Here is an 11769-nt window from a genome sequence, read left to right on the forward strand (position 1 = left end):
GGCCTATTTTAATACTCATATTCTCTTTATGTGATGATAATATAGTTCAGAGATGACTATTTTTACATGATAATGCTTCAGAGAAATATTTTGAAACCTTAGTGTTTTAAGTCAGTGGCTAAGCCAAGAGATTTTGCTCTTGTAAATTTCCAGGTGTGTATTAACTTCGGGAATAACTTTAATTTCCAAACACAAAATTATATGTGATTGAATCCTAAGAATATTGATTTCAAGTAAGTATTGAGTACCTTACCCAAACATTGTAAAGCTTTTCAGGCAGGTAGAACTGAATTATCTATAACAGCTTGGATGTTTTAGTCTGGAGCTATCATGGATAATATATTTTAAACAAATAAGCTGCTTAATAAATACTAGATTTGGTTTTCAGAGTCCTACTTTATAAAGAGCTGGTAAAAATAATAGGATAAACAAAATCATGAATGCATTTTCTTAAACCATTATTGGAATTGCTAATAATTTTAGTGGTTCAGGCTTTTCTCCTTCCCTGTCTGGTTGGGATCGTTGAGGCTTAACAAGAAGTGACTTAGGTAGAAGGAAAAATTAAGTAGAAAATTGCTCTAATATTTTAAATTTTAGCTGTGTCAAACCAGAATCCTGAGCATAAGTGGCATATGTAAAATGCCATTCCTGTGGCTCTAAAACCTCTGCTTGCATCTCGAACCAGGCAATGGTGAAAAGGCTCATGACACACATTCACACTGTGTGCTTAGAGTCTGCTGCATAAGTTTTATTAGACAGCTATTTTGCAAAAATCTTCACATATTAGAAAAGATAGTTTAAAGTATTTAATAATTATTAAAGGAAGCTGATCTCTTCAAATATTCTTTATGAGTTCCATAAAATAGAGTATTTTTTATTTAATGCTACATAACAAATCTCAGCTTCATGTTGTAAAACAGCTACTAACAATTTATTATCTTTTGTGGTTTCTTTGGGTTGGGGATTCAGGAGCAGCTTGATTGACTTGTGGCTTGGAATCTTTAATGAGGTTATGTTAATATGTCAGCTGGGGCTTCAGTCATCTAATGTTGTCAGGATTGGAAAATACTATTGGTATGCACCTTTTTCCACATGACTGGAAAGTTTGTTTTGGCTGTTAACCAAACTTAGGGGGTGTTAGATTCTCTCCATGTGGTCTTTACCAGACATGGCTGTTCGATTGTCCTTGTATCTTGGTGGCTAACTTTCCCTAGAGTGAGTGATCCAAGAGACCCAGGCAGAACCTGCAGTGCCTTTATGATCCAGCCTTGAAAATCACATATTATCACTTCCTTATTTTGTTGGTCACTAACATCACCCCAGTAAAGTGAGGGGACCACACAAGATTAAAACGTACCAAGGTCACTGTGGGCCATCTTGAGAACTGCCTTCAAAAGGTAGCATTTATTATAGTGTCACATTTAATCCATAGTAGTCAGGCTGCAGAGACTTTTTCCTCTTTTTATGTATTTTTTGGAATGTAGTCCATATTGTGATGTAGAACAGCTAAAATACCAAAATATATGTTTAATGGTAGTCTGTACCTTAGATTTTAGTAACTAGCATTTAATTTTTGAAAGAGGTATGGATATTAATACATGTTTTTCTGAATGTTCTTTATTAATACTTTTGAAAAATTTCTGAGTATGAGACTAAAAGCTAATTATTGACAGTAGCAGAATTAATGTCAGACAGAATTTGCATAGACAATCATTAAACGCCAGTGGTATTTCACCGAGAAATTATATCATTATTGTGACATAACAATGCATAAAGGAAAATGATTGGAAGTACAAGGAGAAATAGGTTAACTCCATTGTTACAGAAAGCCCTCACATATGTACTGACTATACAATAAAAAAGGATATTAAAGATCTGAATTAACACAGCAAATTAAAATTGAAAGTTATACTGGGAACTTTGAACCAGAAAGCAAAATACACAAATTGTTCTTGAGAAATACCTTAGGCTACATAACCTTATTACTAAAACTGAACTAGGAAAATACAAAAAAGATAAGGAAGCTATAGGTTATTCAAAATAAATATACAAATCTTAAATAAAATATTATTAGGTTATATTCAGCAGTGTATTGAAATAATAATCCACCCTGTCCAAGTGGGGTTTCTTCCTGGAATACAGAGAAGGAGTTTGTCAACAGAGAGCTATTGAGATTTTATAATAATAATACAATTAACTGAGCAGACATCAGTTCAAGGAGAAAAATCAATGATGTCTATGGATGTACGCAAAGCATATGAGAAAGGTCAGTCCTGATTTCTTAATTCCAGATGGGGCACTCTTAGCCACCTAAGAATAGAAAAAGTACCTTAATGGCATAAAGGTGTACCTAATGAGAGATCTAATAAGGAAGCAGTAATTAGTATTAAAATATTAGACACCTTCCCCTTAAGGTTAGGAACAATTTATACTTGCCTTTACTCCTACTGTCCAGCCTTGTTCTGCAGGTCCTAATGAACACACTAAAAAAGAAAAAGGAATGGAATTTACAAATATCAAGAGTTGACAAAGTTTATAGACAGTATGACTGTCAAGTATAATAACTAAGAAATTATTTTTTGAGGAGAATTTGGGGTTGAAAAATCTTTCTATAAATCAGACTTACTGTTAGTAAGTCCCTTCTCTCTGCATCAGAATTAATTGGAAAATAACATGAGGAAAGAGATATTTTAATAATTATAATCTTTCTGGGAATCATTCTAAACACAGAAAGTACAGGACTTAAACCAAAAAGGCAATAAGAGAAAAGAATACGGAAGGGTAAATGTATCTGAATGAGAAAGCTATGTGTTATAAAGGAATTTGTTTGGTTTTTTTTAAGTCACCTATAAATTCAGTGTCTCAATCCAAACCTGTAGATTTATTTTCTATGAAATTTGACAACTGATCCCAAAATTCGTCTGGTCAAGAGAATGCACAAGAATAGGCAAGGAGGGGCAGGGGTTTGGAGATGGGAAAGCCCAGTGAGAGGAAAAGGAATATGTCTTAATACCCAAACATAACTCGAAGTTAATTGTTTTTAACATGTGTGAACAAATAACTCAATTTGAACAAAACAGAGTCCAGAAACAGTGTTATATACAGAAGTGTTTGGGATGTGATAAATTTGCCATTTCTAATAAATGGAATTGAAATAACTGCTAATTCATTTGTGAGAATGGAAAGAGAGTAGTTCCATATGTCATATCAAATGCAAAATCATAATCAAATTCCACTGATCTATTGAGATAATAGAGATTTGACACTGTCCAATTTATTGATGGAACATGAATTTCTACCTAAAAAGGCATTTCTGGTTCTTTGACTCTGGTTAAACAATAATATAAATAAGCCACTTTTAGCATGTACATAATAATTAAAATTAACATTGTTTATTAAGAGCACGTATTTAATTTGCTAGGATTGACATTGATGTGTCTAAAGTTTGTAGACATACTGAGATCATTGGAAGCTAAGGGATGTGCATCATCACCACTAAAACTGACATGTCTCTCAGTCCTCACCTACCTGTAGTCCTCTGAAAAAGCCTAAAACTCTTCCTCAGGATCTTGTGAAAGGACGACGACTTGCTCCAGATCGGTTACACAGTCTAAATAACACCGTCTTTATGCCCATTCTTCCTGTGCTCCATTTGAGGGAAAAAAACAGCCTTATACAGTGAATCAAAATGATACATCCCAATGTGAAGACTTGAGCCATGCAGTACCTGTCGATGTATATCATATACATGTACAATTCTCTTCCTGTCCCACTGACACAAAAAAGTATACAACGAATTTACTGCTTTTCATGTTTAATATAAATTACCAAGTATTTAAATTTTTTTTCATTTGGTTATACAGGCAGTAAATATGGTCAACTTGGATTGTAAATTTTTGATGGTATACTTTGGTTATTTCTAGGAAAAAGTTGCTAAGCAAAGAGTAGTATGGATAAACTTGGGAGGAAGATTGTAGACTGTTTCTAAAGTTAGCATTAGTATGTTGGTTAACACTTTATTTTTACCTAAATTTTAAAGTAGGCGCCTACTAATCTCTGTTGGATGACATTCTTAGACTGGGCTTTATATCCCTGCAGGAAAAAACATAGCTTTTCGATGTTCAGTGACTTGAACCACCTTTTTCTCTAGTGTGTTCAAATAAGTGAGATTTTAGTGAAGTGTCATAATAGAAAGATTTTTGTTGTGAATTATTTCTTAAATGGAATTAACTCTCTTAACTATTGCCTGGTCAATTTTACTTACTAATTAACTATTTTAATCTTTCACACTGTTAATCTGGCCTGTTAAACTCTGTTAATCTGGTGAAATTTCAGGAAATTCAACAGGAGACAGATATCCCTGAACGAGAACTTGTTAGAGCCCTGCAATCCCTCGCCTGTGGTAAACCAACACAGCGGGTCCTCACCAAGGAGCCCAAGTCAAAGGAGATAGAAAATGGTCACATATTTACAGTTAATGATCAGTTCACATCCAAACTACACAGAGTCAAGATTCAAACAGGTATCTGAAATTATCTTTTTCTCTTAAAAATTACATACATATTTTTTCTTAGAAGTTCTTAATGTTGGATTTCTATTTTTTAAAAAGTAATGTTTTTCTGTGTGCTGCATGATACATAAACTTACAAGATAAAGTGACTTTTATCATTGTATGTTCCTGTCAAAATGCAGTTGAATCCAAGTTCAGTAAGCATTTGAAAAAGTAATTCATAGTGTGAACAAGTATTGTTTTCATATGGTTTTCAGCAAGTGAAATACAATTTTATGAATGTTTTCTTATAAAAAAATTGTTTTTAACTGGTTAACAAATAGTGAAGTCTGTTTTTAAAACTGATGTACAAATTTTTCAAAATTGTGAGTTATCTATTTAAAATTTAATCTTTAGATGCAGCTATTTATATTCTGATAAATATTTGTTAAATTTCAAAACTTTAAAAACCCATATGATTTCTCTAATTTAAAAACAGAGATAACCCTGTTGTGAACAGTTTTTGCTTCAGCTTTTTTTAGGATGACAGTAAACGTCCTATCTATTGTATATTTAACAGTGTAAGGTGTATATTTTCTATGTATTTAAGAAGGCAAAAAGGTACTTCACCTTTGCTGAATATTTAAAAGTCTTAGTGTTGCTTGCTACCTGGTTTTTAGGTGAGCTTCCCAGTGATAATTTATCCAATACATGTAATGTATCTGTGTAATAAAACCATATTTTAAAATAAGTTAAGCATTTAAAATGACTTCACTTTTCTGATTTTTATATATTAATAATAAAAGATAGTGTTAAAATTTTTTTAATATTAAGTATACAGTTGATTGCCAGAATACACTGATTTAAGAACTTTGTATATACACTTTAGTTTTTCTTTTTGACTCTAAATAGGATATTTTTTTCACAGCAAAGTGGTATCTTTTTACAGCCATGACTACTTTGTTTATTCATTGGAAACCATATCATTGATCCCTATGTTTGGGACACAGATGTATGTTAAAAAATAGAACAGTGCTAAAGGGTGGTTGTGGAATAAAATATCTTTTTCACTAGTGTAAGACATAAGACTGCAGTTTTGGGCAGAGGTAGGTTTTGGATTTCAGAAGTTACTTGTATCTCAGATTTGAAGGATGTGTGGTGATACAGATCTGAATTACCTAGCCTCAGCCTGCTTAATCCTAAATAAATGTCTTTGTAATTCAAGATTCTATCATGCCCAGCTAATATTGTCAGGTAGTATGATTATTTTAAAAAGTCTTCTTCATAGATTTTTAATTTTTGGTGTTAAGTATATAGTATGAAATACAGTTAAATGTGATGAAAAATTTGACTAGATGACCCTTTTTACAATTCTTTTCAGCTATCAAATTCCGTAAAGAAAAATATGTTTTATTTTTGAAATGGTACTTAGATTATCTTGGCTCTTACTGATTTTTGTGGAAGTTCAAATTTTCTCTCTGGTGCTAAGTATATTTCTCCTGATACATCTAGATACTTACGTACCCACTTACGCAGCAAATATCCTTGTTATGCTTCTCTTAAACACATAATATTATGCCAGGGTCTGGGAGTGAGCTCTGTCCTCACGTTTTTAAAAACATAATCCACAGTCTTGGAGTATATTTATTTAGGTGACCAAATTTAGATGAACTAAGTGAGTTGTTAAAAAATTTTTTCCCTCCACTGTTTTATCTATTTTCACATCAGCAGAAAAAGTGAAAAATGCTGTAATAGATACTCAATTAAATTTTGCCACATTTGTTTAAGCACCTTTATTTCTACCTTCCCATTCTCCCTCTCCGTTCATATATGTTTATAGTTCCTACAGCGTTTGGACTTAATTTGCAAACATCATAGCACTTATCCCTTAAATACTTGAGAATATACTTATCTCAGAATTAAGATTTTACCACAAAATTGTTGTACTATATCAGACCTAGAGATTAATTATTAATTAGAAATTCCAAACATCTATATGCATTACCCATATTTGCATGTCCACAGTTGTCTAATTTTCATGATCTTATTTTTTGGGTCCAGGATTCACTCAAGAGCTCCACATTACAGTGATTTTAATGTTTCTTTAGTTCTATTTAAACCAGTGTCTCTATCTTTGTTTTTCCCCTTATGGTATGGAATTATTGAAGAAAAGCATTTTTCTCCTTTAGTTGAGCATTTTAATCTAATTTTATTCTTTTTCTTGTTAGTTTGTGGATAACTTGGGAGAAGACCCTGAAAGTAGAATTCTTAACCAAGGAATTCTAATTAGAAATAACTGAATGGGCACACCAGAATGATCTTCTGAATTGTAGTCTGCTGTCTCATGGGTGTGCCCAGGCCTAAGTCAGCAATATTTTATGTGGTTCTTTGTAATATTTCAGTTTTTACTCCAGAAACTTCACATCTGTCTACTGTTGGTAACCAAATAAACTGCATCAGTTACCACTTTGTTTCTCTGCTACTTCAATTAGAGCAAATTATAAGAGAAAGAACTTGTATACTTAATTCTTGAGAAGTTGGCTTGAAGACCGGGGAATAACACAGTAAGACAAGACTACTCTGCAAGAGTGGAATGTAGTTTACATTGTTGTTCAGTTGCTCAGTCAGGTCCGACTCTGTGACCCCACGGACTGCAGCATGCCAGGCTTCCCTGTTTTTCACTATCTCCCGGAGTTTGCTCAAACTCATGTCCATTGAGTCAGTGATGCCATCCAACCATTTCACCCTCTGTCGCCCCCTTCTCCTCCTGCCCTCAGTCTTTCCTAGCATCAGGGTCTTTTCCAGTGAGTCGGATCATCACATCAGGCGGCCAGAGTATTGGAGCTTCAGGTTCAGCATCAGTCCTTCCAGTAAAAATATTCAGGGTTGATTCCTTTAGGATTGACTGGTTTGATCTCCTTGCATTCCAAGGGACTCAAGAGTCTTCTCCAACACCACAGTTAAAGCATCAATTCTTCGGTACTCAGCCTTTTTTATTGTCCAGCTCTCATATCTCTGTGATTACTTGGAAGAACCATAGCTTTGACTATATGGATTTTGTAGGCAAAGAATGTCTCTGCTTTTTAATGTGCTGTCTAGGTTTGTCATTACTTGTATTCCAAGGAGCAAGTGTCTTTTAATTTCATGTCTGTGGTCACCCTCCCCAGTGATTTTGGAGCCAAATTAGTGATATTGTGACATTTAGGAATTACTAAGATAAATAACAAGAAATTGTTAAATAATTGATGAGGTGTCCAAATGGAGTTTTGTTAAGAGACATTCTGGTGATACTTGAAAATTTTTTAATTTAGCTAGCTAAATCTTGGCAATACGTGCTCTTTTGTCCTCTTAAAGTCCCCACGTTTCTCCCATTTGAGGTGGTTTTGGTGAGACTTAACTTGAAGTCATATTGGTAAGATACTACTTAACTTCTGGAAGTCACAAGCAGTGAAAATTCTTTACTGATAATTTTACTGCTAACTAAATGTGGCTTCCATTTTTCTTCTAGGAAAGGAATCATTCTAGTCTATAAAAATAAAATTGTTTTATTATCTCTATAAATTTAAGCTCCTAATATTTAAAAAGAAAAATCCAGAATTAAATTTAATCAGTACACTTTGAATTAGGTACTTTTTGTATGTTTATTTGAATAGAAGTATGTGTGTAGTGTATATTCAGAGGTTGAAATTGATTTTTTTAGGTTAAGGTTGTTTATAAATAATTTTTCATTGTGTGTGAAATTTGCATGATAATCACATGGTAAATGTCTTTATTTCTCTTTTAGTTGCTGCCAAGCAAGGTGAATCCGACCCAGAAAGGAAAGAAACAAGGCAGAAAGTAGACGACGACAGAAAACATGAGATAGAAGCTGCTATAGTGCGGATAATGAAATCTAGGAAGAAGATGCAGCACAATGTGTTAGTAGCAGAGGTGAGGACTCTTCCAGACAGCACTGATGTGGAAAAGGCAAAATTACTTGAACAGCTTAAATTTAAGAAAGTACTGTTGTATTTTAAAATACAATCTTCAAATTTGAAAACTGTAGTCAATTCACACAGTATTAAACATCTGGCACTTTCTTGATAGCTAAACATAGCTGAGCATCAAATTATGTGCACACCTTAAAAACAAACATGCTTGTAGTAAAGATGTAAGATCTATGTGAAGCCATTGAAATAGTGAGGAAAGAGGTGATTAGGGTTGAATAAAGTATTGGGTGAAGATAGAGAACCGAATGAAGACAAATGGGAAGAGAAATTGACAGCATGGGAAATGAAAAAGAGTGGAGGTGACTCTTAGGCCCCTAGCTTGATTGTCTAGATAGAGGTTGGTTTCTTTAACTGAAAAGGGAGTGGGTATGTACTGCTGTGTTCCACAGGTCAGTTAAAATCTTTTTTATAAGTTGACTTTGTATTATGTTGACAAAGGAAGAGAATTATGGGTGAGTGGTCAGTTAGTAATTTCGAAAATCATTTAAAAACCAAATCAAGTAAACATTTAATATGTGTTGGCAATTAGGTGACTGATTAGTTTTCCCATTTTCATTGGACTGGTAAGAGTGAGCATTTGGTGGCAGTGCCTTGAGAATAAATGGAGCTGAAACCACCAAGTGAGTGGCTTGTCCTTTGGGATGCTGTCTTGTGGGAAAGGGCACGAAGAAGAACATCTAGAGGATTATGTGTTGAGATGAGGGCATCTGAACAGTTTTTTTTCAAATGGGAACACGGAACACCTTGTGTTGCATTTATAGTCTAAGGATAAAGAAAGGATGCTTAAAAACAAAAGGAAAAACAGGGATGAGGGATAATTGATGTACTAAAGTCTAGAAAAAGAAAGACAAGAGAATTGTGTAGAGAACGCACAGGCAGTCAATGTTAATGAATGCTACTGAATACCTCTTCCTGAAACCCAGGGCAGGAGGCAGGGGTGGTTCTAATGAAAGGTGGATACATGCTTGGATAAACTGGTTAAGTGCAATGTGGTGGGAGTTAGAGGAGTTTCAAATGAAAATGACTTCTTTTCTTATGTAAAACAGGATGTGAGTTTATGGTGCTTGGAAACTTGCTATACTTGAATACTATAAATTTGTGTTATCAGTCTGTAGCAGAGATTGGCAGCCTTTTTTAAATGGCCAGTTGTAGCATGAAAGCACCCATAGATAACAAATGAGGGTGGCTGTTCCAGGAAAAATTTACAACAGGCAGTGGGCTGTATTTGCCTGTAGGGTGCAATTTGTTGACTCCAGGTCTACACAAAAGGTATAAAAACTACAACTTAGTAAAGGACTGAATAGTGGCTTTTGGAGTGTTCTGGAATGGGTGCTTATGGAATAGAACCAAAGGAATCAGGGAGTTGAAGGTACTGTTGCAAGTGTAGCTAAAGTGATCTTACATGAAAGAAGGAGGCAAGATCAGAAAGATTTAGATTCTCATCTCTTCTGGTTCTGTTTGCTACTTACAACTTATCATTTGTCTTCTCTGGCTTATTTTCCACTTTTGTAAAATGAGACAGCCAACTTTGCAGGGTTAAGAGTATCAAATAAATATATATAAAACTGACATATATATAGAGTGTATACTCAGGTTGCAGCTACTGTGCTGGAGTTACTGTTTGGTTATTACTGATGTAACAAGACCTGAAATCCTGACAGCTGTTGAAGAAAAGAATACTAACAGTAGCACTTAACTGTGGGACAACCCATTATTCTGCATCACATCTATTAACTCATTTAATACACACAACTTGATGAGGTTAATAATTTCCCAAGGACCCAGAGCTAGTGAGAGAGCTGGAATTTGAATCTCTGAATTAGGATAGTAACTTAGAAGGCATTAAATTATAGCTTCAAAGTGGATAAACTGTAAGGTTGTATAAATTGATATGAATATATTCCAATTCATCTACTAATCCATTTGAGCATTCACATCCTCATATGAGGAGATATGTTCTAGCCAGCCACACAGGACGTTTTCAATAGTATCATTTTTAATTTTCATAATCAAATTACTGAAGTTTGATCTGAGTCTTAAAATGGTGCAATTTCTTTTCAAAGATAATTGTGTGTTTATATGGAAATATTTTTTGTTTCCGATTTTCTGGTAGAAATTAGTTTATTTTTTAACCTTCTCTTTTAGGTAACTCAGCAGTTGAAGGCTCGATTCTTACCAAGTCCAGTTGTTATTAAAAAACGTATTGAAGGACTTATTGAGAGAGAATATTTGGCACGAACACCTGAGGATCGCAAAGTATACACATATGTAGCATAAAATGCGTTCAGAAACTTGATTTATTATTGGACTGTACTCTTCGCATGGACTGGGAAGTTCTTTTAAATCATTAAATATTAAGACGACCATCTCTTCTATTAAATTACAGTACATGTTCTAGACCATTCAGATCAAGCCTTTACTCCCTTTGAGAGTTTTCAACATCAGTTGATTGAGCTTCAGGCTTTACAGCGTTTATCCCTGTAGAGATCATCTTTACAGTTCCTCGGGAAAATGTGAATGTGCTGAGTTTTGTTTTCAATACTGTATGAAAACAGGAAAAAATAAAACAAAATTTAGAAAATACAGCTCATTAAAATAAAAATTGTTGGATTTCATTTCCCCAGGTCTTCAGTGTTCATATAATTGTGTTTTTGTAGCGTTGCTTAGCACTTTGCACATTGTATAAGTTGGGTAACAATAATGGTAAAAGCAGTGACACGATTCCCAGTTATCTCGCTCTGCTTAAGGCATTTCTTTAGCTCGTCTTGTTTAATTTAAAGGTTTGATTATATACAGAGACCCAAGCATAAAATTTGAGCATGCTTTATTCTACCACTTGCACTTACTAATCTAATAGCCTTATGACCAGGAACCTTTGTTTTGGGCTCAGTACACACCCTGATTTGATTTTTCCCTACTGTAATTTGAGATGTCCCAAATTCTTAACAATGATTAGGTTTTGTTCTGCATTATTTCTAGAGAAAGAAAATATTTTAGTATGTATAAATTGTACAATAATTTTTTGCTGTTGTACTCACTGCTAATAGTGGATTGTATAGGGCAGTGTTTTATTTCATTTATTGTAGGCAAACATAAATGAGTTTAGTATACATATACTCACTAATTCAAGTATGTCAGAGCACAAAGTTGGCAGCTGGTTATATTTAATTCAGCCCTTCTGAAAAGCACATGTGGTCTACACTTTGTTTCTGAATATCTTAGGTTCCCCCTCTCAAATATATATATTTTGGTGAAGCTGGGATGCACTGTTAATTTTCTGCTTCAGAATGC

At 34.0% G+C, this 11769-nt stretch overlaps 1 protein-coding gene across 1 annotated transcript in view; it reads left to right on the forward strand.

The window, feature by feature from the left end:
- The window catches only part of CUL3 (cullin 3), a 118992-nt gene extending 107888 nt beyond the window's left edge, over nt 1-11104 (forward strand). Inside the window, exons 14-16 of the mRNA XM_070385850.1 lie at nt 4336-4522; nt 8274-8419; nt 10624-11104. Of these exons, the coding sequence (XP_070241951.1) occupies nt 4336-4522; nt 8274-8419; nt 10624-10755 (465 nt within the window). The 3' untranslated portion in view covers nt 10756-11104. The remainder of the gene's footprint in view (nt 1-4335; nt 4523-8273; nt 8420-10623) is intronic.
- The last annotated feature ends 665 nt before the right edge of the window (nt 11105-11769 follow it).

Source organism: Bos mutus, chromosome 2 (genome assembly GCF_027580195.1).
Source record: "Bos mutus isolate GX-2022 chromosome 2, NWIPB_WYAK_1.1, whole genome shotgun sequence".
Lineage (NCBI taxonomy): Eukaryota > Metazoa > Chordata > Mammalia > Artiodactyla > Bovidae > Bos > Bos mutus.